Below are 26,851 nucleotides of genomic sequence, written 5' to 3'. Positions count from 1 at the left end.
CTTCAGTGATGTAAAACTATCTATAAACATGAGATTATGGCCAAAGCGGAGGACCTGATGACTTCAGCTGATAAGGTTTTCAAGGAGAAGGAGACGGCCAGCAGGAGTCTGCAGGGACCAGGAGAGGAGGAGGAGGAGGAAGGAGAGAGCGACCTCAAGGGGACACAGAGTCAATTACACTTTGATGTGATGTGTGGCTAACCTGCAGCACACCCCATCTCTGCACAGATGAGACATCCACTCTCTGCAAAATTGTTTGATCTTTGCGGGATTAATAAGCAACCTTGCATCTGTGAGGAGTGACTCCTGTGATTCATAAGCAGAGGAAAGCCTCGCCAGAGATCACCTCAGTCCAGGAGGAGGAGGCTATCCTCCTAGTGAGTCATGTAAACATCTGCAGCTTCACCTCCACAGCATATTAGCTCATTATCTCAGTGCTGCCCTGACTAGTGGTGAGAACTGTGCCCAGTGTGTGCATCACTTAAAAGCAGCACCAAACCACTGGCACCTGCATGTGTGGAGGTGGCACTGCCAAATGTCTGCCAAGTGCCATTAAGCAGGAGGGTTTTGTCTTAGTTTTCTACTGCTTGAAACATTCTCTGAAATACTTAATTGTCCCTGTGGGGAACTTGTGTTGGGCTTAATCACTCTTTACATCAACCATAACTATTAAAAAAAATGATAATCATTGCATTTCTATACATACAGTACCTCCCGACAGATAAAAGTTACTGTCGTGTAACAAAGAGATGAACTAAATATGTGTAAATGTCTTCAAAATAATTTTCCTGGAAATATAATTAAGATCTGGATGCTGAGCGTGCGTTCCCGGCTGCAGCTGTGGGGAGTAAAGAGGCGTCCTCTGATCAACCATCATTAACATACCTCCGGCAGTTCAGCCAAGATTATGCAGCAGTGTCCCTCATTGTGAGAGAAGTGGGAGTTAAACGCGTTTATTGATAAATGATCAGCTAAACACTCCCAGGGTAATATAAATATTGACTTTGCTGTCATGCCGATACTTGGAAAAAGTTGCAAAGAACTGTTTGTGGTGATGACAATGACGTGCAGCAGTAGATAGAGAAAAATAAGAACAGCAAACATGTGTGGAGCCTTTTTCTCTTTTAATTCTTTTCCAAGCACATTTTCTCCAAATTCAGAACTTTTTTTCTCTCTCAATATCTTTTAAAAAATCATGACCGTTTCAGGGTGTGTTTTTCTTCTTTAAAACAATAAAAATCCTTAACGTGGTTTCAAATTTTTCAAATATTTACAGTGTAACAAAGTTCTGGTGTGAAGTCTTGAAGGCTAAAATACGGGTGTTAACGACCCATTCTGGGTGACGGTGAACTACCTACCGAGACCTACAGCACTGTGGCCCCCTGACACCAGGTCCGATGGCATCTCTGAGTTTCTTTACACGGATACATGATACAAGAATGCCCACATAGAAAAATATGCAGCAGAGCCGGATCTGTGCTGAGTGGAATCAAGTCTAACAAATCTATACATTGCATTTCAAAATAAACACTATTCTACTGATCCGGCCTTCAAGTACATGGTTTTAGAAAATGTTCAGTACTATGGTAGAAAAGTTGACATGGGTGTCTTCAGTTCAGAGGTGTGAGGTGTGTGCAGGAGAAGAGGAGGAGGAGGAGGAGGTGGAGGTGTGGTGCTTTTTTTAAATTCAAGTGTTCAGAGAGGTCGTTGTGTTTATAACCTTTCCAAAGGTTTGTTCACTTACTGAAGTTAAGAAGCCTTTCGTCAACATTTTCCACTTTCAAACTTGACAGAGGAGGTAATTTTGAGATGTAAGGGTAACATCGCCAGCTTTCAGTCCGACTGCTCTTCTGTGTTCTAAACTTGAAGGATTAACTTAAATTGCCTGAGGTTTGGAAAGAAAACTTCTATCTGTATCTTTTTAAAAAAGACATAATTCCCTTTCAGGCAAATATCAACAAAATGACCACATAATTTACTTCGGAGGAACATTTTCCACTGTACTCATTAAGGAGAACTCTTTACTAAAGGGAGGTTTAGGCAGCAGCATCCTTATATGTGGAGTTGTCGGGTAAAACCACCATTGTGGTTGCCTGGTTGACGTCATGCTCATGCCTTAAGCTCACAAATATAGCTAAATAGATATATATTTAAAACAATACATGGCAGATGAGTTCTGAGACATGATAAAGAGTGTTCTGGTTGAACAACATAATAAACAGAGAACTTTGAGCTCTCAAATTAGAAGCATGGGCACTAAACAAAGGTGATTTTCCGATGGCAGCAAGACTTAAATGTAAAAAAACCCATCTATTTTTATCTAAGAGTAACCATAAAGCCACAACGCAGCACTAAATCCGTTCATACACTCAGATTTAACAAAAAAAAAAAATTTATTTTGTGAGGATAAATGCAAAAAGATGCTCATACAAATTCTGTAAAGGACGTGTAGAAAGAGTCTGAATAATTTTAGGGGTTTGTGTGTTAGGTTCTCTTGCTGCCCAGTCTCTTAAAAACGCTGACAGCCCTAATGTCCATCTGGGCGCCCAAAGACTCTCCTCCTCCTCCTCCTCCTCCTCCTACTCCTCCTCCTCCTCCTCCTGCTCCTCCTGCTCCTCCTGCTCCTCCTCCTGCTCCTCCCCCTGCTCCCCCTGCTCCTCCTGCTCCTCCTGCTCCTCCCCCTGCTCCTCCCGCTCCAGCCCCGGTGCTGCTGCTGACCTTGGGGCTTGCTATGGTCAGTCTCTCCTGGGCTCTGGGCCTGGAGCTGGTCACCCTGTTGTCCTGAGTGTCAGCGGGCGTGCTCGACACAGCCGTGCTCGGGTGCGTGGCGGGGAGCTTGCCCAGTCTCTGAAGTACGCTAATCTTGGCAGGGGGGAGGCCATTAGGAGAGGGAGAGGAAGAGGAGGAGGAGGAAGTCGGTGTGTCACAGGGAGGTAGTTTGAATTTGCCTCCCAGGCGCCGCAGGGTGGTCGGGGCTGGTTTTGTGGCCGGCTCTTTCTTCTGGGAGGGAGGGAGTTTCTTGAGGACGCCGGCGTACTGGAGGACGGAGCCTTCTCCGTCGCTGTCGTCTTCATCGTCTACATCCATGTTTACAGGCATTTTTCCTGACCTCGGCCGGTGTTCGTCTTCCACCTCTCTGTCCAGACGACTGAACACGCCAGTGGGCTGCCAAACACGAGCATTGTGAGCACAGAACTTATCTTTATTCCTGCGTCAGTTACGATTCTGTACAAAGCGAGAGCTATCACAATTTACTGACAGGCCTCACCTTGTTATTGTTTGTTGTTGTGTCTGCCTTCGATTCAGCCCCAAGTCTTGCAAACACAGAGGTGCGTTTCAAACCTTTTCAAGGAGGAGAACAATAAGCAATTAGAAGATTTTGCAGAAACAGAATTTCAATAGTTTTAGGTCACTGCTTTTGGAATGATTATGAAATAGTCACGAAATAAAATTAACATTGAGAGGGTTGCCTGGTTGCCTCTAAATTTTATTATTGTAAATATTCTATTAATTCTCGACATTTGACATTGTCACAGTATCATGTCCGTGCATGCACTGTGTTGTGAAGTCTTTTTATTTTGAAAATTCTCCTAGTTTCTTTTTTAAAAGATTCTGTTTTCTCACTTAGCTGCATGATTTTGTGTTTCCGTCTGGAGAATTACTTTGAGGTTTCTGACGAAAGAAAATACATTTAAAACGCTAACTGACCAAAACCGTCCTGACAAAGAGCAGGTTAGGGCTCTAAACACTTAAATTTAGTTATGAATTTATGAAATATGAATTAATACGAACAGATTCTAGTGTCGCCATGCTTTTCATGGACAGAATCCACTGGGGAATTCATGCCATGAAAAAACGCCCATGGTCAAACATTGGTTAGAATATAGGTGATGTGGGACAAAGGAAAACACATGTTTTGACAGAGGGATTAATAGTTGGTGCAGTGGGAAGTATTAGTAAAGACAAGGGATTAAATCATGACAGGAAAAAGATGAAGGTCAAACAGGCCCTGTTTACCAGCACTGAGTCACCTGATTCAGTTTTAGTATGAAAGAAGTCCATGAAAACTTTTAGTACTGATTAGCTGTGGTGAGCAACGGCACTATTCGAGCAGCTTGTCGGCGAGGCCACTGGGTCAGGCCTACCTTTCTTGGCCTGCTGGGCCAGGATGCGGCGTGTACGAGGCGTGGTGCCTTTGGGCATGTTGATGATGTACTTGCCTTCCATCTCAGCTGTCACGCGGCGGCGCTTTACTGCTGGCAAACCGTTCCCCTCATCAGCTGGCTGACTTACAACTGACAAACAAAGTGGCAGGTACATGAGAGTTAAACAGAGGTGAAAAAAATGATCGGGCTCATGGCTTCGGAGGGACAGGAAATAAGGGACTGACGGGGTAAAAAGAACTGTGTACCTGCTTTACTGCTCTTGTTTGCTTGCATGTTGGACACTGTGACGGACAGGCGGTTGTCAGGTCGGCGGGCTGGAGTGGCCGGCGGGGAGTCACTGCTCAAAGCATTGGCAATCATACGAGTGGCAGCTGAGGAAAAAGAAGAAAAAGCTGTGATTTAGCTTGTTTCCTATAGGAGCTCTTCGTGTTCTGTCCCCAAGACGAGATCGGAGGACAGCTGGGCTACACAGTTGTTGTCTGAAACCGAGAGGACTTTCTACACATGCCAAAATTAAAACTGTGAATGAAGAACACAAAGAACTGAATGAGGTCTTGCACAGCAGGACACTGGGGTCAAAAAACTAAGTAATGGAGTTTCTTTTGGCAACATTAGATTAGGCTGATTTACATAGGAAACAATTACTCTTAAATATTCCCCATTACACATCAAGGTCAGATGTAGCCAGAAAAAATTATATCGTACAGCTTCCACCCCTTTTTGGCTCATAAAACCAGGACAGAACACTTCAGCTAATTGACTATAACATCAATTACATTGCTGAGGTTGGAAACTTTTAAACTCACACGCGCACACACACACAGTAGTGAGCGTGTGTGATGTCTTTGATATGCCATACAGCCATTAACTAGACAGTATTGACCCAGTAACCAAGGTACACAATACCCAGCCGGCAAAATGCCCAGAAAATAATTTCATGTATCAATACCTATTGCTCACAACTGCGTGTACAGCAGTAGATATCATTTGGAGGTCGGTACTGGCTTTTAATATTAAACATTATCTAACAACAACAATTTTTTCTATTTAGTTCTTTACTGCCAAACACAGCTAAAAGTATAAAACTGTGCAGAATATTAAATAATTCAAAAGAGAATCTCAGCTGGTTCAGCTGCGGGGTGTCAGATAAGGCTACTAATCTATGATATCATTTAAAATCAATAGTTATACGACCTGTACTCGTCATGTTGTTTATGAAGGTGTTGATGTCATTAATAAGCAAGACTACACAGTCAGTTTAAAGACAGTTTGGTAAGACAAATTATCAACAGGTATAAAATCCATTTAGTGCACTTATATTTTATAAAACATCAATAAGTGGCACAAGTGAAATATCTAGTGAGAGGAAGCATTTTGATACCTTGACATGTATGAAGTTTCTTTGACTTGAGTAAGTCAGGCATATTATCGTACAACTATTGATTCATATTGCCTCTGGCAGGGCTGATATATAGGTCACATCGCTGTCTCTCTAAAACAAAGCAGTGTGGTACACTGGTTGAAATGAGTAGAAATAAACAAGCCATAGCAAATGAGAGGATTTTTAAAAAAGGCTTTTAAAGAGAAAAAAAACCCTCATCATTCACTGCTCATTATTCTGCTGTGACCTTAACCTTTAATCTAAAAATACATCATAATTTGTGACAATGAGAGTCTGTTTTATTGGTGGCTGGTGTAGAAAAGTAAAATGTAGATACTTACGAGTATTGGCAGTTCTTCTGAGCTCAGCTTTAACACTGGTCTGTCCTGAGGAGATGGCTTCTGTGGCCATTTTGCACATGTCCTGAAGAGGGAATATATAATACAGCGGTTATGTAAACTCACAGTCGACTGTGAGTCACTGAGCAGACAGCAGTGACTTTGAAAGACATCCATTCTCCATGACTGCCTTCACAACAATAGTGGGGACACTGCAGTGGTATTTTGTTTGTTCGTGCCTGCACCAGTGACCACTCACCACCCATTTTCAACATTTCATTACTGAGAAGATGAAATAACATCTCAAGTCTGATCTCACCTGCCTGTAGACCAGCTTGGCATGTTTAAGAATGGCAATGATGTCGCCAATGACTGTAATGCCAAGGTCCATCATGATGTCTTTACTGAGGTCCATCAGCATGTTCTTGTGAATTCTGCAGTGACATGAAAAATAAGAAAATACTGTTGTTAGCAGTGAATCAACACACTCTCACGAACAAGTATTAGTATTTCTGATCATCAATGTAGCATTGTTGACTGTTTCAACTCAACCCAAGAGGGGCATGAAGGTCTCTTTGTGGCGTCAAGGATGAATTTAGAACATATATGTGTGGCAACTTCTCATATCTGAAAACTCTCCGTAACAACTGCATAAACAAACCAAGAGTTATAAACTTGGACATGGACAAATGGCTAAATTATTCACTGGACAGTGTTAATACCATGCAAACTGCCATGATTAACAGATAAATCAAACAAACATTCAGTTTTTTAATTCATAAAATGTCACATTATCACAAAGGCTACGTTCACACTGCAATCCGTAGGGCTCAATTAAGATTTAATGCTCAGATACACTTTTTTGTTTGACTGTTCACATTATATTTCAAAATGTGGCCTATATCAGATTCCAGAGTGAACTGATCACAGTCCAGAAGTGATATGCATGTTCGAAAAAACACAGATGTCACACGCAGCTCGTGCTACAGAAGTGAACATGAACGGCATGGAAGTCGGTACAGCTTAATTTATAAGATGATGTGCAGTGAAATCCAGCAAACTCGTGAGGAGAGGATATTGAGAACCAGGACGAAAGGAGAAAGAGAGACACATTTTTGAGTGTGGCTTTTTGTGGAGCACTGGTTGCTGCTTCTGTACTGAGGTGTGTGTGAACGTGAAGTCAGAGACAGGAACACAAGATGCTGCATTGGCAGATGAACAACGCCTCTCCACAAGACTCTCGCGGTAAAATGAATGATGATCTGGGTGACTTCTGATATGACTGTTCAGACTGAGGTTACGTTGCAAAAAAATCAGACCTGTGCCTGATTTAGGAGCACATATGAAAGAGGCCCAAAAGGTAAAATTCAATGTGATTTTTAGCTGTTATGAAAAAGCGAATCTGAGTTGCACATGAGCGACAAGATGAGAGCAACAATCCAAAGTCGTCATACGCTCCATGCTTCTGGTGTCATGTTTACGCTTTCACATATAGATCGTGATTACATTGCTCATCATCATCATATATTTTGTCCTTATGATTAACTTTTTAAGACTGAAACCAATCACTTTATCACAATGATGTCACAGCTCTGCTTCAAGGCAGCAATTAATTGTGTTTCATCTCAGCTACCACCCGATGTTAGGGTGCAAAGAAAATTCACATGATCAAAGCACAACACTACAGTTTTTTACACAAAGCTTTTGAAAAAGAAGCATTAGGTTACCTGTTGTCCACGAAGGAGACTGCATAAGTGACTGCGAGGCCGGCTGGGATCCCAGCATCCTTAAAAAACTGAATCCACTCTGAGGTGGCTTCAGAAAGAAAGAAAAGACTGTTAGCAAAGACACAGCAGAAATTATTAGAAGAACACTTAACTACAGAGATGTTTACAATTAAGTTAATGAAATATGAAAACTCTTATGAGCATGGTTGCAACTAATGAATTCTTAAATATTTTTCAGACTAATCAATCATTGCTTAATGTACGCAGTGCCAGTAAATACCCATTCCAAAACCATTTAATCAATAAATATAAACCAGCAAAGAAGCTGAAGCCAGTATAGAGTCGCCTTTTTCTTATTTGTGACATACCAATAAGCAATGATTATTACTGACAATCTTCTGATCAATGAATGGTTTCTGCACTTTTGTGACCACAGTAACAGTAAACTGGCCTCTTAGACTAAATACAGTTATACTGTTGAGGCTGTTTCTCAGTAACACTGTGGACTACAGTGGGAGAGAGAGAGAGAGGCCTGACACTAAACATAAACCCGAGGAGACAGCAGCAGGCTGAGGTCTAACACATGCTGACCATGGCCAGCTGGAGGTTATTTATAACACCAATTATAAAACGTGTAGTGGTTGCAGCTACAGATACATGGTGAAGGGTGCACAACAGCTGCCACAACAATCGCTCCGTCCAGCATGCTGTGACTGATGAACTCATTGCTACACAGACACGAAACTGTACTTGAAGGCGCCTGGAGGCTAAACGATAGCTGAGCATGTGCTGTTACCAAGGCGTTGCGACATTATAAAGCTAGGGTTAGAGAACACAAGCACACGGCAGTGAAACTGAATTTAAAATCTGATACACATTCAAATCGCGTTAGCTTATGTTAGCATAAGACGATGACCTAGCCAAGTTAACCCATTCAAAGGTTTAAACAATCGAGCACTGACTTCTCCCATCTCGTCTGCTTTAATCGATTAAACCCACACCACACATTAAAGGGAGAAATTTAACGGTATGTCCGCTAACAGGACCGTTTGTGTTAGCATTCATTAGCATTGTTTTAGCGGTAGCCATGAACGAAAAGGCGCTGTCGGCCACCGGCGACATCCACTACGAACAATCCCGGCTGTGAAAACTTTACACACTGTTCCCAAATGGTGCAGAAGCCAGTGTCTAATATTTAGTGAAACATCGATGTATTTTTGCTGTTGTTAAGTGATAAGATAAGCTAGCCGGGCCTTTATGCGCTCACCTGTTGTCACGGACGCCATGTTTACAACAAATGTGTGGTGACGTCACCTACATCCGGACTGCTCCCGTGACGCAACTTCCGCCAGAGCCACAGTGGCGCGAGATGAAGTTTTTATCAATAGACGCTAGAGAGCAACACAGACTGCAAAACCCACTCAAAACACCCCGAGCAGACCACCGTGATCACTTTAATTAATAACTTGTCCATTTTGGAGCAGTGCATCTGGTCACCTGACGAATGTAAGTCCAATATTCACTCCTTTATTTGTCTGTTAGTTTGTTAGGTGCTAGCTGCTCCACTGTGTTCACCAGCTAATTGCTAACTTTGTCTTTAATACCAAATCAATGAGCTTAAAAACGCCATGAAGCTCTGTAGAGTCTCTGTAGAGAGGTGATAAACCTCTTCATCATGTGACTTCACAATGAGCCTCTTCAGCTACAAGCAGTCATAGCATCCATTGTTAAAATAGAAAAAAAAGTGCATTGATGGTCAAGCATTCAAAAAAGACAGACAAGTACCTGATAATATGTTGTTTATTTATATAATTTCTTCACAAATTGGAAATAAATGGCATTTGGTCCAACCATCATTAAAGGAGACAGCTCACCCAGCTTTTGCAGTGTAGAAACCAAGAAAAAAAAACTATCATGTAAACTTAAATAAGATTTAAAAAAAAAAAAAAAAGGCCCAGAAGCTGAAATATGGACACAGAAGATCAGAGAGCAGGGACTGCAAAAGCAACATGGCAAATTTGTCGTACACTTTGGTCCTTTTCAAGAGTAAAAGCAAATGAAAATGAAGTAATAAGAATAAGTAAACAGTACTTCATTGTGATGTGAGGAAAACTATTATCAGCAGTTATGTTAAATTATATCCACTGAAAATCAGAGCACCTTCATGAGCTAGTTATGTAATTATCCATCCGCTCTAAAAGACATGTCATTTAAGCCTGGCAATATTACATTTAGAACAGTTTCTTTGGGCCTTTCACTGCTGTAACCTGAAAATCAAATCATATAGCCTCTAACAAAAATGAATGTCTCACTGGAGCGAAGCATCATCAATAAATGAAAAAAAGCCAAAAAAAACCAAACACAAATATTTCATGAGGATTGTCTCAAAACTAATTGTTACCATGAGGATAACTTTCAATATTGTAACAAAGCTTGATAATTAAAGCAATACATCATCACACTTGACATATAGTAGCAGTCAGTTTGAGCACTGCGTGATTTGCTACATTATGTTTATCCAAGAGAATAATAAGTATTGCATTTCATACCAGGGAAAATATGAAATCAGAGCATATGTGGGACTTGTGGAAAAATAGAAATACATAGCAACATTCATGTCATCATAGAAAAATAGGAAAGCTCTTCAGTTAACGCTAAGATGGCCATTGTACAGTACAGGTAGATGTAGGCAGTTTCTCTGTCTCATAGCTAAATATTTCTCCTTTTCCTTCTGTCACCTTTTTCCAATTCATCGGTAACCCATTTGTGATTGTAACCCTACAGAAAAAAAATCATTTAAAGCAGACGACTTCAAATAAACCAAAGGCAAAGAAATTAGATGAGAGAGTGAGTATAATATGTTGTGTTGCGTTCAGGGGCTTAAGTGTGGAGTGCAGGTACAGTTTATCACACTTTAAGATATAGGCAACTGATAATAAACTATGGTGAAATCATATGGTGATTCGGGCCTCTCAGAGCTTCAGTTTTTGGAAATTCATTGTGTTATTGACTTCCATTCTGAACAAAATGGCCCGATGAGACAAGCTCTGTGTTCACTTGTCCGGAGCCTCTGCATCAGCAATGTGCAACCTTCCACCATACAATGTGAAACTGCCTCGTCATTATAGTATACAATAAGTAGCACCACAAAAACCTATATACATGAGAACTATTGAATATGTTTTATGCTTATTCTGACACCAGAACATATTCTCATCACATTTGCATTTGGAGAGAAATCAAAAGGCATCTCCAACATCTGTACAAACACAGTCCTTATTCAACATTAAAAATGATGAGGTCTGCCCATTTTCTGACCACCGAGAGCCACATTTATATCAAGCTTCATGTCATTAATCTAGCCATTCTTTTGAATAAACATGTTTATTTATTGAAAATAAAGCTTTTATCCAGCAAATACAATCACAAGATTCTTTTTATGTCAATTAGACAATATATTCGCTTTAGTACAAGAATGGATTAACATGATAATGTACATATCAAGGCTAAAACTGCGGCTATCCTTCAAACACACATTTCAGTAAGGAAATAACAATGCTATTGAGTGATATGTTTATACTGGACAGAAACGCATACTGGGTATTAACTTTAACCTTAAATGAAACAGTTTAGTCAATATGTTGTAGTCTGAATACTTTTAATATGTGTATTGACATTCAATCACGCTATTTTTATTTCCTCATTTTGCGTCTGCGAAGGATCAAGTGGCATAAAGGTGTCAGTAGCATTGGGACAGACCTCACAGAGAAAAAACAAACAAACAAAAACAAAGGCGTTACCACAACCTTCTAACATCATTATTATAAACATACATTAAATGTAAGTTGGATAGTGCTTATACTGTTTATAAAACATAAATACACATTGATAGAGGCAGTGACATCGTGCTTCATGTTTAGGGACAGGGCAGTACTTTAAATTTATAATAGTTTTTTTGTCCTTTAGAAAAATATTCATTTTAAAACTAAACCTCAGTAACATTTTATCTTGTTCTTCATTGACAAAAATATCCCATTTAGATCTGCAGACATTCATACTTTACAATCATGGCACATACACTTATATATACATGTTATCTGTATATATGTATATGCATATAGACTTATAATTAGATTCTTTTTTTGTAGTGCACAACATGCCCCCAAAGTTGCCAAATGAAAATACAATAAAATAATGAAACAATTGTTACAATGCAATAATAATAATAATAGTAACAGTTATAAGGAAATCTCCCGATTAAAAATAAAAAAACGCACAAAAAAACAAGAAATAGCAACAGTACAAATGAAAGCAGAGGTCAATGCAAAACAATCAAACACAGAACAAACATGGACATTAAAATATATATAACAGTTCTTACTTAAACGTACAGGAAAAACAAATTCTACAAATTCACAGGCAAAGAAAGGACGCTCACTCCACAACATCAGCCCACATGTTCTCCTCTTTTGTTTCCAGGTCTTGCTTTGTGCTCACTCGCCACATCAACCTCAATAAAGAAAGAAATAAACGGGCCAGGTGCCTCAGAGTGGACGCACTCACAATAAACGCACCCCCGCCTCGTCTCCGCTGAGAGAACAGGGGAGGTACAGAGACCACTGAGCCCAATGTTTAGAGGTTGTCTGAATCACTACAAAAAAAAATGTCTCTCCTCTAAATAAAGGCATCGGTTCACATCTGATTGATTCTGAGCAAAACACGTAGCTGGTGCGCTGCAACAAAACGTCTGTATCTTCAGTTCAGAGACTTCAAAGCGATGGCGTGAATATGCGCATGTAGGCCCAGGGTGATGAGGCTCTGTGGTATGGAGGTGTTTTTACTGAGGTCACCCTTCCACACAGTTGGCAAGAGCAGGATTTTTTTTTTCTTTCTCTCTTTTTTTTTTTTTGCTTTGTTTTCAACATTTGGTTCCAAAAATCGATGGATCCTCGGTTGAGTTTGTCCAGCTTGGTTGCACTTCCTTCCTCCCTTGCTGCTAAACCTCTTTTTTTTTTTTTTAAATCCTCACTTTTTAACTGGCCTCACATCATAAGATTTGTCTAATCACTGTGTGAACATTAAAAAATGGCTCAGCAGAAGACAGTGGCATCCGTCTTGCATTTTGCGTTCATCAATGATGCGTCTGTGTGTGTGTGAGTGAAAGTGTTTAGCTGCTGTTTGCTGTAAGGATCCGCTTTGAGCAATGCGCTCCAAGAAAGGGGAGGGGGAGGGGGGGGGGGGGGTTGCGTCCGTGTCCTTGTATGAGAGGGTGCAAAAGAGCGTGTAAGTTGGGCCGTCATTCACTCAAGGTCCCAAGGGCTGGAGGGGGTCTTCGGGCTCTCGGGGGTCGAAGACTTCAGAGAGAGAGGGAGAGACAGAAGAGGAGAAACAGAGATGGGCAGAGATGGGTTGCATGGCAGGTAGGCAGACGGCAGAAGAATTTTTTTTTTTTTTTCAAAAAACGAGAGAAGAAAGGACAAGATTAAGTGGAGGTTGTGATAGTCAGATCCCCAACTTGCCAAGTCCAAGCAGCAAATGAAGAAGCAGAAGGAAGTCGAGCAGATGAAGGGTTAGAGGTGAGCGAGAAATCAGCTGTCTGTCTCCCACAAGAAAAGACCCTCAACAAAGTGTCCTTCGTCCCTATTTCAGATTTGCACAAATACATTCAGCAAGCGGAAGAAGGGAGAAAAGGATGGAAAAGGATGAGAGCAAGAGCACTGGAGAGGGGGCACCGACAGAGGGAACAAGGTGGGGGCACTGGTGCTTGTTGGAGTGTAGAGTGAGCTTGTGGTATCTCACTCAATTTACTGTACACGTTGAAGATTGAGAATAGTCTCTGTGAATTAATCTGGCAATTCGGAGCACTTAAGATCGGCAACTTGGACTTATGACTCAGTTTTTATTCACTCATCTTGTCCAGTTGTGGGTATTCCGATAATACACGAGCAGAAATTATTTGTTTAAGCTCAATGTCAAAGGTTAACTCCAATGTAATTCATGTGCAACTATTTGTATGGCTCTCATTTGGAATGCATTTAGAATGCGTAAACTTTAATCCAATCAGAAACAAATGATTGGCTTTTTTTTTTTTTTTTTTTTTTTTTCCAATCTGTGAGACTGATACTGTAGGTACTGTGCATGTACTTGCCTCAGCCTCTACTTCCAGCGAGCATAATGTATGTGCGAGCTGATATGTGTGTGCGTTTGTCTGTCGGTCAGTCAGAGTGCCAGCAGTGAAGGCGAGTTCAGGGAATCAGATGACTGCTCACTACTGCTGTTCCGCTGGTTGGCACTGACCCCGCAGGCTCCCTCTGGGTAGGTGAACACAAATGAAGATGTGTATGAGGTGTTGTAGCTGCCAATGACGGCATCGTCATGGTTACCACCACCACCACCACTGTCGCTGGCCATAAGGCACGGCCCGCCTGGTGCCGGCTCACTTGAGCCATAGAAAGAACTAGAAAACTCTACCTCCTGCATTATCCCTTGCTGAGGCTGCGGCTGGACTTGCTGCTGCTGCTGCTGCTGCTGCTGCTGCTGAACCGGAGGCTGGGACTGTGTGGAGGCCGGGTGGGCTGTGTAGGCAGGAGGCAGATAGAAAGAGTCCTCTTTCACAGCCAAGCCCAAAATGGAGACAGAGGGTTGTAAGGTCTGGGGAGGGAGCTGTGGCTGGACTGGAGGGAGCTGCGCTGAGCCCTGCTGGGGTTGCTCCTGGTATTGGATCTTACAGTTCGGCTGGTGGGCCACCAGGACAAACTCCAGGCGTTCCTTCTCCTTCTGCAGCTCCGAAATCTCAGCTTCCAGCTCTGCCTTCTCCTCCTCCAGTATGTCCGTCTCCTGTGGGCAGGTACAGAAAGTGAAAGAAACGGGGGCAGGGGGGCCGGGGAGCAAGATGAAGGTGGGTGAAATGGGTAGAGGAGGAAAGAAGATGTGCAGCAGAAAGAGAAAAGACAAGAGTGTTAGCTTGACCAAACTTCTAGTTCAGTGTTTGTGTAGGTGGATGTATCCATCCCAGCAGAAATACCTCCCTTACCGGCAGTTGAATATGTAAGGTGGCTTATATAAGAGCCCTTTACTTAGCCCATAAATACTGTAGGTACAATAGTCTGTCTTGAGGACTATAATTGTCTTCACCACAGCTAAACACGCCATTACCATAATCCTCTCTCCTATACACACCTGCACACATGTATTAACACACTCTGCATTACTATGGGAGGTAATGTAAAGCATGTAATTATGATCATTACTCATTCTGGCAGCTATAATAGGGCCAAACTCACCGACTGCAGTCTGTCTGTGAGTTCTCGTCGGCGGTTTCTGCATTTGGCGGCAGCCAGCTTGTTTCTCTCTCGCCGAACACGCCTCTTCTCCTCCTCCTCAGGTGTTAGCTAGGATGAAGAGAAACGAAATAAGCGAATTAGGATAAAAGTTCTGTCTTTGTTCTTGAAAATGTTCTAATATTGTCCCAGCAGCTGTGGTGGTCATTGGATGGGCAGTCAGGGTAAAAGCAAACTTTCCATCTTCTAAAGCTGAATTTAAAAGTTTTCTTCATACTGTGGTGGTATCTTTTATCTGGCATGTGTCCTTCTCTGTGAGAGCCATCTAAATGGACCTGTCCCTTTGTGCCCCCACTCCCCTGTTAAATGTGGTTGTGTATATGAGAAGGGCATACTGTAGACAGGGAGGTGCCCTTTTTTTGGCTATTACTCCCCCCAGAAAGTGTTTGTGCACACCACTGCTTAACAGCACAGCACACAATGGTTGGATCAGACTGTTTTGGCACCCATGTTAATGATATACTTGCAGTGCACATGCGAGAGTCAACAAACAAACTGTTCAAGGCACACACACTTACTAACACACCAACATCTCCATCTTCACTCACAGACTCGTCTCGTGTACGGCGGCTGCGGGTTCTGGACTGGCGGATTGGGCCCGGTGCTGGGCCTGGAGTGTCAGAGCTTGGAGGAGTAAATCCAGCCCCCGAGGAATAACTAGGGCCGGGCATGTCATATGGATCAACCAGTGACACTGGCTGGGTCATGGTTGTGGTGCCAGTGGACCCGCTCTGTCCAGAGGCCTGGGAGGAGATGAGGGTCGGCTGGACCATCCACTGCAGGTCCTGGCTGGTGGTGATGGCGGTGACAGTGGGCACGAATGAACCGGGCATCTCACCTCCGACACTGGCCCCTGGCCCGCTGCCCACAATGCTCAAGCCAGGTCCCGCTGACACACACTCCTGTGCAGGAGGCATAAACAGATAGAGCTTTACACACTAGTACAGACAGGAACAAGCTTTGATCTGCTAGTATTTGTCCTATTTAATAAAACTGACTGATGACTGTGTTGTCATCAAGGGTTGATAATTACAAATGGACTATAATGAAATTCTAATTAAAATCCTTTTTTAAATCGTAAAATAGTTCAAACTGTAGTAAAGATCATAGCATGACATAAGAAGTGTGTCCATGTGTTTTTAAAAGATATGAACCCCTTGAGTGCCCTTAGAATCAATGATTTAATAATATTCATAATTATTGTGTAATATAACTTAAGTGAAGTGTTGGATCAGGTAGATATACAATGTGATTTCAAAAGTTGTGGAGGAAGAGTTTATCTAGCCATCTAACAGTAGGAAACATTACAATTAGAGGAGTTAGAGCAAAGGAAAAAGGAGCTGTAGGCTATGAATTAAATCTTGAATCTCGCTAGTTTTTAATCTGTTCGATTGGCAACAACCTTTTTAGTGGATCAGAATGTGGATCTAAAAACACACCGAAATTTCCAATCTGGCGCCTGTGTGTTTTGTTTTATTTCAGACCGGAGGAGGACAGTTACCGTCTTTGATTAATATTCATATAAAATCGTGGTAAGACTTTGGGAAAGGCGGCTCTGAAAGCGGCCGCTTCCACCAATCAGCTCTCTCAGAGAGCGTCCCCCCTCCCCCCGCCTCCTTCTCCCTCCTCCCCCGTCACACCCCCGGTGTTCCCCTTGGCAACGCGACGTAGCACTCCAAAATAGAACGAGCATTTACGTCACGGCGAGGCCTGTGAGAGGAGAGCGGAGCGCGTGGAGGGTAACAAGCGGGTAGGGGCGGGACTTGGGCGCTGACGTAGGAGAGTTCCAGTGCGCTGTCATCCGTTCTGCGGCGTGCTGTAAACCGAGCACGTTGTCACAGCTCGAGGAACGCTGCCGGGGTTACTACAAGCAACAAACCGAGGCGCGTTTATTCACTTAGAGCGAGAATATTCACGTGTCACTACAGGAGCGCGCTTGTACAAACTTAATGACTTCCTACATGCGCGTTTCTATAAGAGACATGCCCAGCCTTCGGTATAGATTTTAAAAAGTGCCGTTGAAATAGGAGTCTGAGTCATCCATATTGTTAAGCATATAACACTACAAATCCATTGCTTTTTATATGCTTTATCGGGCTACACGCCCACTAATATGGCATGTCCTAATTTAGGCGATGCTGTTCTGCCTTTTGATAATGACATATCCTACATATGTACATGTAATGGGTGCTAAGTTACCACATACAAAACATACAGGGTAATAAGCCGCATGTATGTTATAGTAACCTATGAGATTGCACAATAAAAAGAAACATGTATATGTCACTATCTACAAAGTATAATCTATAGATTGTAAAACTGACAGCATGCAGAGTTTATTTATCTGGAAACGTCAGCAAAAAAGCACATGGCAGATATACAGTAACGTAAGAGCAGGTCCATTTGGACATGTAGGACTATTAGTCAGACATGTGGCATTTATGAATAAACTACTTTCTATTATAGAGCTTACCTGCGGAGCACTGGTGGTCGGCGGGCTCCCGAAAGAGTCCACGGAGGAATGGTACTGGGACTCTATGGATGGAGACGAGCTTCCACGGGATCCGCTGTCTGGGTCGCCGGGGAACCCTTGGTACATCTCCCCGGAGGGACCGAGAGAGAACACGACACCTGCAGGTACCGGAGAGAGCGCGGTGTCACCTGCAGCGCAGGGCAGCGGCACACACAAGATTACTAAAGGAGAGGTACTGTAAGGAGAGAATGACTGATGTTACAGGCAGTACAGTTGACCAAACCCATGCGATTAGCCTGCTTTGATGCTGGGTGTAAAGGACTATTCTCTGATTGAAGTTGAGGCTGATTACTTTTGTCTGCATACATTTATTGATCAATGAAGACATCTCCAACAGTGTTATTGTTGGAGTGTTTTACGCACAGGCTTGCTGAGTTACGTTATGAACGCATTACCAATAGGGAAATGTGTCTTAAAGCAGTAAGCAGAGTGACAGCGAGCGGTGGACAGATGTTTTCTAACGCTGTCTAAAGGCTGCGTACATCGTCCAGTTCATATTGACCTACCGTTGCGGATCTCTTTTCTATTCCCAGGTGAGGTGCTCTTGGTTTCTTTCCAAAAAAGTTGCATGAAGAAGATTAATCCAGTTCCCCGCGTTCAGGGGGGAAAGTTTCCCAATTCAGTGCCGTTAAGAAGTCCTCTCGCTCAGCTTTAAATCCTCGGAGCAATCTCCTTTATCCGCTCGGCCAAATGTGCGGTTATAGATCCATAAAGCCCGTTCACGGTGCGCCGGAGGACGTGAGCCTGTGTTACGGTGCACGGTAGCAGATCTTGTCTTATGAATGAATCCATCCTCCTCGACTACAACCAAGGCATTTCTATCATAGACGCGGGACTTGGACTGAAGTCCCGCCTCGGAGTTCCGCTGACGTACTTGCCCATATTTGTACTTGCGTGTTGTGTTTGGTATCCTTGGTGACGTTGAGGGAATCCCTCTCCCACTGAAATGGACCAGAAGCTCACCTCGCCGACGGATAATAATAGATGTTTTTTTATACCATCACAGGCACGAGATATTTCTCACCGTCTGACAATTTCTGAGAGGAAATTTTAAGAAACTTTAGTGATAAATATGGAAAGTATCTATTTAGGACTATCTGTGCGTGTACCTAGATAGGAACATTTTTTGGGTCATGGCTACGTCAAGAGAAAGACATTGTAATGTTCCTATACTGTATATGGTATCTAAAGGCATTTGGGATGTTTGATTGCGTTCATTTAGTTCACAATAAAATGACTTCAATACAATTTTTATTTATTAGATTAGATAATCAGAAGACATGACTTTCTAAAGTCACTCTAGTTAGTCTGTATGCCATAAAGGGCTTAAGTATGTCCTGGAAAATTTCAGAAAACATACAATGGCTTATTTATGCTACACGTAGAGGTGTATGTCACTCCAGGACGGAATCCCTTCAGGCATGCAAGGGAAATCCTGCTGTAAAGTTTCTCAGGACCCGCCCTCGGGAGTCCTCTGAGCATGGGAGTCAAAAGGGAGGAAGAATCCCTTTCATTTGTGTCGGGACACTCCCTAAACCTGAAGTTAGGCACTGTTGTGGGTGCACTGCAGGTTGAAAAAATACCCCCTAAGCTGTATACACTATCCTCCGGGGTATCTTTCAGTCAGATTTCCATATTTATGGATATTACTGTAAGACTGTGTCACAGGGCACACAGAGCAACAACAGCAGCCTCATTCAGCCCCCCCCCCCCCCCCCCCCAAAAATAAAACGCAATTTGGTAAACAGCAGTGTAATTCTGTCATGGACAGTGGGCAGCAGTGACGGAAATCAGCGTCTGTCATTACAAACATCACCCGGCCGAGCAGAAAGTGATTCATTATTATAGCCTACTACATGAGGACACCAGTGGGAATGTGGCAGGTGGGAGGTTGGCCTTTTTCTTTGGGGGGGGCAAATGATGAATGAAAATCTAAAATACAAGGCCCACGTTTTTTGGTTGTGATGTCAAACAATGTCACGGGGCGGGCATGCTGCTGTGTAAGTGCCGATGTGTGAAAAGGCGCGAGCAAAAAGGGAAGAGTTGGGGATAACAAGTTATTAGTCAGCGCTACAACAACGTCAGAGACGAGGACCCACGGAGGACGTTGTGTCCCATCCGGGCTGCCGTTACCGGTGCTGCGCCGCTGAACCGGGATGACTAACTCCGTCTATGTAAGTTCTTCATGATGGGGAATTATTGAGGTGGATGGCTGATAACGCAGGCGATCAGCCCACATTTACGGGTTAAATAAGCGATAATGGCAAGAATTGACGGGATAATGGCAGGAAATCACGGAAATGACTACTGACGTATATCTGTTTTAGCTGTGTGTGCTGATAAATATATTAATGGAGCAAACAAGATATACCCTCCCCTTTAGTGCCGTTAAAACATCACAAACATTCAGTGTTGCCACACAAAAAGAAGATATTTAGGCTAAAACAAGTGGCCGGGACCATGTGCTATCCACGGGTCTGCTGCATGTGTGTAGCGTTGTGTCGCCATGGATACGCACAGGCATATAAATTTGGTCTTTTTTTGTTATGCCACCTAGCAACCGGTTTCCGTGGCAACCGGCTCAGAGTGACAGACAGACAGCAGCAGCAGCACACAATATGGCTTCCGGGTTCTTTCTGAGCATGGAGCAGCCGCAAATCCGAGCAGACTTCTCAGGTTTTTGTTGTTGTTTTAGCTCAGTTTTAACCGTCAGCGGCTGTTGTTTTTCGCGTTGTAACGTCAGGTAGTCACAGGGAGAGTGAAGTTGACGTTGTTTGTGTTTACCGAGCGCGTTTTTGTCCCGTGTCCTAGCCTGTAGCCTGTAAAATGCAAATATGCACACGCGTAGCAACGCGCAACACACAAATGTTGCGTCATGTTGTTAATCATTGTACAGTATGAGTAGATAACAAGCAGACCACAAAACAAAACAGTTTCAGACAGTTTTAATTATGTGTTAAGCAGGTCCTGCGCCAAACAACCGGGATCTATGAGCCCTTTTTTTGATGGACATTTGGCTCCAGTAGCTGATACTCTGATGAAAATGTGCAGAATTAATTCAATAAATGCTCATCACTTCACAACTTTTCCAGGGTCACCTCCTGGCTGTGGGATTCTCCAGTTTAATTTGGTTAACTTTATTTCATAAGGATAATTCACTCAGTATCAGTGCTAATTTCAGGGAAACACAGTAGGCTACATATAGTTAAACAACAACCAGTAATACAACAAGCCACTTCAAATGTATCAATGACAAGTAACAGTGTGACAATCAAGTGCACTTCTGTCCAGGTTTCACTTTATATTTGAAAGTTTGTAAAATCTACGTTGTGGGTGTTGCACCCTCAAATCACAGACAAACAGTGAAACTGTGTTGGAGCTTGTTAAGTGTTAATGTCTCCTGATAGGCTCTGCATGCCGAAATCACTGTACTAGTCATGGCTACATTTAGAGTGTGGAGGGCATTATAGAGTTTAAATGATACTATAATCCTGCATTTAGACTATTTTATTCCTTGAGAGTTTGTTTGTTTATAGTTTGTGGTGGTCCAGACTGGTAAAAATAGATGCAATGTTGTCTAATGCCCCTGATGTGCTTTGTTTTGCTTGCCCCTGTCTCTTAGCGTATTTTCGGGAAGCCACTAACTTGTGCTGTGCTCACGAGGCCAGCCCCTATTTCCTTTTGGAAGGCGGGCCGTGTTTGCCTGGTCTTCCTGCCCAAAATATTTGCTACCAGGCAACGGCAGGCCTGTCCCACTTTGGAGTGGTGTTGTTTACACCCCTTCTGGCTCCATATCCCAACAACATTACATAACTCTAACAGGCTTCCCCACCTCGCTGAGAGAAATGTGATCAGTCTTTTCTCTCCAGCCAACCAAAATGTCTCATACCGTCATACCACAGCTTTTCTCTCAGCCGCTCAACGGTTTCCTTTGGTCTTTGTCTGCTGTGTTCACTCAGAGCCGCCTTTTCAGAGCAGCAAAACCGAAACAGAGGCTAAGATTGTTTATGAAAGAGCTTTGCCTGACTTGACTTTCTGCTCAGCCTTTGGCTAAAACTCCCCGAAGCTTATTGTTACGTGATCTGTCAGGTGGAGGTTCAGGTCTGCCTCTGTAACCGTTTAATAACACATCTATTCTCATCTAAATCCAGTAATTCGTTCTTGGCAGAGTCGGGTCTTCCTGCGTGCCTATGTAAACATGGCTTGTGTATACTGAATGAACTGAAATATTTGAGCTGAAATTAAAGAAGTGGAGCCTTGCACTTATGAATGTTTCAGAACAGATTGAACCATAAACTTCTGAACCTGGAACGTCCTGTTCCTTTATTTCTACAAAGCAACATGTATATTTCTTCTGTTTTTTAAGACTTAAATGCCATTAGATTTTCTTAGTTTGTCAAAGTCATAAATATTCAGTTTTGTCGGAATTGGGTCACACTTTGTGGTGTTGCATTGAATTTTATTATATTCAAAGGTACTCATGTTATTTAGTACCTCCCCTGTTTGGCTCATGTAGTCGCCTTTGTGGTCTTTGAGTGATAGTCTGACAAGAACAAAATACACGCTTCAGCTGCCCTCAGTCTCCTTCATGTTATGAGCGACAAATGAAAACCTTTCATCAGAAGCAGAGTGCAGTCTCTCCAGTTTCTCTGTCTTACAGCTGACTCTGTGTTTTGTAGTTGTGACACAGAGCAGGAGGGGAGCTAAGAAACTGTCGTCCTTTTTTGTGGGAGCTGAATAACAAGCCAGACAGACGCAATGGTAGTGTCTGATTTGTTTCACTTATATTTTTGGATTTTTTTTTTGTCTGACTTAAAATTTTCCATTTTGTTAGAGAGTTATAGCATATGAAGTATTTATTAGTTGCAAGAGGTGGGAGTTGTGCTTGTGAGTGACTACATGTTCCATGCATTCATTTTCTGGTGCCCATCTGGCCAGATTTAACCACTGAGCAGTACACTAAGCAAGCAATGCAGCCCAGAATACTTTCACAGTCGGGTGTTTGTGAGGCATCGAGACCACATGCCCACATCATCGTCATCATCCCTTCCTCTGTCCCAAGGGATGAGCCCAGACACCCTACGAGGCAAACTCTTTTTATTTATTCAACTTTAGTTGATCGAGGGAAGAGAGACAGGAGAACAAGAAACATGCATAGAGAGACAACCACATAAAAAGCAACAACACATGAGGCCAGATAATTGGAGCTGATAAAGTAGAGTTGATAAAAACAATTACAAGAGTCATAAAAGATTTCAGAGAGCACAAATTTAAATTTAAAATTTCTAGCTAGAGGGCAGTTTGCAGTTCACTCTGTATAAAAAGTGCATGTTGCCTGAAATCAGCTCTGGCATTTTAGTGAGTAAGATTGAAATGAAAGGAAGATATTAGCTGGAGAGGAAGCTTTAACAAGAGCTTTTAGCCTCCTGCATCCATAAAGTTAATTAATTAAATTAATGCCTTTTCCTTTTCACCACATGAAAAATACATACGCAACACTTCGAATGTAGCGGGGAACCACTTCTTTTCATCTAACCTGTGCACTTTTGAACCCAACCCTGAGATACTTGGCCTCCCTCATGCAGGCAGAAACCCCAAACTTTGCTTGACTTTCTGCTGAGGATGCAGACACAGCTTTTGCTTCAGTTATACAAGGATTAGATGCACTGGAGCAACAGCCCTGGCACCGCATACTCCCACAGACTCCACAGGACCCCTCCATGGACAGTCGGGACCACAAAGCTCATATTCACTGAAAGGGAAAATTCCCATGACCCCTTCAGGATCTTATTTACACTTGTGACTTTCCAGTTTTACTTGTTCCCTGCTTCAGCACACAGCTCCTGTTTATGTTAATGTACTTGTGTTTATATGGCGTAATCCTTGTTCCTTGTGTGTTTACAGGAACTCACAGAGCACACACGCACAGCAATAATTTACAGTGATCTGCAGAGAAGGTAAAACATTCAATTGTGCATGCGTCACAACCTCGGTTATGCTTCTTCTTAGCCAAAAATGTTCTCACGTAATCGTATTTCATCCAGTGGAGTGGTGTCAGGTCCCTTACACGCATGTCCCTCAGTGTTAAACAGGTTAGTGAAGCTATGGCATGGTCAACCTACTGTAAAAAGGCTCTTGACAGTACTTGATGATGAAGCACAAATTAAAATGATGCTTTGTGTGAGAGAGAGGTTATGTACAACAGCATAGTTAAGATGGTGTACCTCAGGTTTTTTTGCTTGTCATCATTCAGATTGGTATCATCCTAAACCCTCTGCTGTGCAACCACAAGTGGTGTAAGCTCATTATAGTGTCTGTGCTATAATACATGGCAGGTGAGATCATTATCTGTGTACTGTATCGGCAATGCCTCTAAATAACCATCTTTGCAATTGTTAACAGCGTCAGAACAATTGCTGTTCCTTTTTTTGCTCAAAGTACAGCCATAAACGTCAGCGCTGAGGTGCAGAAAGCAGAGCGGATGGCTCTATTGTATCATGCGCTGCATGGGAGTCGGATGCCTAAAGTTAAATGCAATCAGTGGGTTTCAGTATTCCACAGCTCTCTGTGACTCAGACACAAGCAGCGCGTCAATCCTAGCCTACTTTCAACAGGCTCGCTGCCAGTCACAGAGGCAAAGTGCCAGAGAGAGGGAGGGACGAGAGCAAGAGGGTGAGAGAGAGAGTGAAGATGAGATCAGAGGGGCAAAGCAACTCAGTATATCAGTCCAATACTTTGGTTAAATACAGTGTTGCAGAGTTTTTAATTTTTAAGCATTTATGCATGAAATTACCCACATTTCCTCCGTTTTTTTACACGAGTTTACTTCCTTCTTCCCAGCAGAGATTTTGAGGCGTCATAGAAGAAAAGCACAGAGTTACTAATAACGTCAACGATGGCTCTGTTCAAGTCAAGTGTCCCAGTAAGTCGTGACAGTGTGAAACTGAATCAGCTAAATGGAATTCAGCCATCATTAATTCTGTCTACACCTATGCCACCTGTCACATGAAAGCTGACGCAACTAGCAGATTGTGATTTTAGGACAGATTTGTTTTGGCTCTTTACTCCAACATATTGACTTTGAATTGAAATAATAGCATTTAAGAGTTTTAGTTCTGACTGGCTGCTTTAGTTTGATGAACTGTGAAGAATTTGTGTTTTTTTTTTTTTTTTTTTTTTTTACATGTAATGGACACCTGTAATTCCCAGTCTGTTCATAGAATGCAGATGCAGTGGTGAAGGAAGTGTTTAGATTTGTGTCAAAGTGGCACAGTCGTGTAGTTTAATCTGTAACAGTGGTTCATATTGTAGAAGCTGTTTTGTATGCAGAATCTCAATTTGTAAAGTAACCAATTACTAAAGCTGTCAAATGAATGTAGTGGAGTAAAAACATTCCCTTTAAATATAGTGAAGTAGAAATTACTTTCCAACACTGGCAGTCTATATGTGTTTAGGACAGCTGTGTTTTCATGCTTCACTCGAGCAAATTGGATTTGAAATTAAACTGAGTGTGAGGATGACTTCCATCCAAATCCGCTATAGCAATTGTAGCCATTTTAGTACACCCCCTTCAGGATGAAAGAGCTACAGACTGTACTGCTCACCCTATATGTACGCAAGTACCCGAAATGCCCTGAAAGCCAAAAGTCTGCATTTAAAGATCATTGTTTTAATTGTAATCCAATTAGTACGGCAACAGCAGTTAAAAGATATCATTGGTCTAATACATACAGCATGTACTGTGCAAAAAGGATATTAAACACATGTGCATTGCTATAATTTCCACAATGAAACAGTATGACGTAATTAGACCTGCAATACTAATATGCCGTTTACAGATTAATAATTTAACACTGAGAGGGACCTTAGAATCTGTACTTTGTTTTAACTTACTATTTTGAAAGCAGGACCTACTTGTTTTTCACAGTGAAAAACACTGCATTATTTATTTAAGTAGATTTGAATACTTCTTCCACCTGGATGAGGAGAGTGGATGCCAGCTTCATTATTCCCCCTACTCGTTCTCCGTCTGCTTGTTTCAATCCAGAAGGCTTTGTTTCAACCTTTCTTTTTCCAGCTCACAGCCCCCCTCCCTACTTCTTTTCTCTTCCTTACATAAGGACTGCCCTATTTTTTCAGGGACCAGTAAGAGGTAGGAATAAAGGGAGTGAGTGGGTGAGGAAGAGGGACAGATAGAGGGTTGGATCTGAGAGAGCGAGGGAGAGAGGGAGAGGGAGAGAAAAGATATGGGGATAGAAGTGCATACTGCACACGTCAGGAAAGCACAAACCTGCATGTGTCCCCGTCATCCCCCTCACCTCGCTGGCCTTCTGTGCCCACACAGTGCTCCCTCACTCCTCACTCTCTGCTGCTCCTCACCCTCTCCTTTTGCTATTGTGCTCCTCATCTTATCCCTCTCCTCATCTCTGCGTGCTCCCTCTCCTTAACTCACCCGGCTGAATCCATTGTTGGCCATTTTTAGCACCACCTTCCCTCAGACAGTTTCAGTCTCCCCCTGCTTCCCTCCTCCATCCATCCATCCATCCATCCATCCATCCATCTATCTATCCATCTGATAATGTAACGCTGTCATCTGGATACTTCTTCCACCACTGCTGCAATATGTTTCACTTCTTTATCATAATATAGTTGAATACATTCACACTGATTTCACCCTCTGTGTTCATATACGGTGGCAGACTCAGGCTGTCTGAGGGTAAGGGGCAAAAAAGAGAAACGGCACAAGCCCACAGAAAGTATTGTAGCATATAAGACACTGCAGCATGTTTTTTCCACTGGAAGGGTACTTTGTGGTGTTTTCTTGCAGAATGGGCCTCAGTACAGGAAATTTTATCATGTTTTGTCTGACACAGAGAGGGCTGCAGAGAGGGCACTGTTGTTTTTGAACATGTTGGCAATTAATTGGCTTTAACAGACATTAAGAACGCCTAAGAGCTTATTTATCATCATCTCTCTATCTGGATTAAGAAGTAAAATCTGTCAACCAGCCAACAGTTCTTATGTAGACTTCATTAATGATTATGAGGTGCTTGAAACCACATTTGCGTACAATAAGCATATAAACAAGTTGAACACAACACACAGTGACTACATGGTATTTGAGACATGGATGGAATGTCAAACAGGTTTTTGCCGGCAGGCATTTGAGTAACGTAGCAGCAGTTTGATGTTTGGGTTTGAGCATTCTTTCACTCGACACACATGTGGACTAGCTTCCAGCTGTTCTCATTTTTTTGTGAATTATTATTATTATTATCATTAGTATTATTATTAATTAATATAATAACAATTAATATGTATATATATATATGCAATGGTAATTTCTTCATTTTAAACAATTTATTG

The 26,851-nt window shown here is 42.4% G+C and overlaps 3 protein-coding genes across 5 annotated transcripts in view; 1 reads left to right on the top strand and 2 right to left on the bottom strand.

Moving 5' to 3' along the window:
* Positions 1 to 26,851, top strand: part of map3k10 (mitogen-activated protein kinase kinase kinase 10) — a 176,900-nt gene that overhangs the window by 57,076 nt on the left and 92,973 nt on the right. The window lies entirely within an intron of this gene.
* Positions 1,919 to 8,910, bottom strand: c4h19orf47 (chromosome 4 C19orf47 homolog). Of its 2 annotated transcripts, none has more exons than XM_070829100.1 (8): positions 8,880 to 8,910; positions 7,613 to 7,700; positions 6,205 to 6,319; positions 5,889 to 5,970; positions 4,412 to 4,537; positions 4,146 to 4,295; positions 3,269 to 3,342; positions 1,919 to 3,165 (listed from the first exon to the last, which is right to left on the bottom strand). In XM_070829100.1, exons 1-8 carry the CDS (start codon positions 8,896 to 8,898, stop codon positions 2,485 to 2,487), a joined length of 1,335 nt encoding a protein of 444 aa, XP_070685201.1. In that variant the 5' UTR covers positions 8,899 to 8,910; the 3' UTR covers positions 1,919 to 2,484. The 2 variants fall into 2 exon arrangements, with proteins under 2 accessions (XP_070685201.1, XP_070685203.1); XM_070829102.1 differs by having other exon boundaries at positions 4,221 to 4,295.
* On the bottom strand, positions 13,654 to 18,183 carry fosb (FBJ murine osteosarcoma viral oncogene homolog B). Of its 2 annotated transcripts, XM_070829946.1 has the most exons (6): positions 17,992 to 18,183; positions 17,426 to 17,583; positions 15,471 to 15,854; positions 14,896 to 15,003; positions 14,084 to 14,449; positions 13,654 to 13,923 (listed from the first exon to the last, which is right to left on the bottom strand). In XM_070829946.1, exons 1-6 carry the CDS (start codon positions 18,053 to 18,055, stop codon positions 13,858 to 13,860), a joined length of 1,146 nt encoding a protein of 381 aa, XP_070686047.1. In that variant the 5' UTR covers positions 18,056 to 18,183; the 3' UTR covers positions 13,654 to 13,857. The 2 variants fall into 2 exon arrangements, with proteins under 2 accessions (XP_070686047.1, XP_070686046.1); XM_070829945.1 differs by having other exon boundaries at positions 13,654 to 14,449.

The sequence above is a fragment of the Pempheris klunzingeri genome, chromosome 4, assembly GCF_042242105.1.
Source record: "Pempheris klunzingeri isolate RE-2024b chromosome 4, fPemKlu1.hap1, whole genome shotgun sequence".
NCBI lineage: Eukaryota > Metazoa > Chordata > Actinopteri > Acropomatiformes > Pempheridae > Pempheris > Pempheris klunzingeri.
Note: the sequence above shows the minus strand (reverse complement) of the source record. Positions and strands in the feature narration are given on the sequence as shown.

Coding starts and splice junctions, on each gene's coding strand:
- fosb (XM_070829945.1), bottom strand. CDS start 18,055: ATGCAACTTTTTTGGAAAGAAACCAAGAGCACCTCACCTGGGAATAGA. Junction 15,855..17,425: donor CGACCACCAGTGCTCCGCAG/GTAAGCTCTATA, acceptor CCTCCTGCACAG/GAGTGTGTGTCAGCGGGACC. Junction 15,004..15,470: donor ATGGAGATGTTGGTGTGTTA/GTAAGTGTGTGT, acceptor TCTTCATCCTAG/CTAACACCTGAGGAGGAGGA.
- c4h19orf47 (XM_070829100.1), bottom strand. Junction 5,971..6,204: donor CCAAGCTGGTCTACAGGCAG/GTGAGATCAGAC, acceptor TTCCCTCTTCAG/GACATGTGCAAAATGGCCAC. Junction 4,296..4,411: donor AAACAAGAGCAGTAAAGCAG/GTACACAGTTCT, acceptor TTTGTTTGTCAG/TTGTAAGTCAGCCAGCTGAT.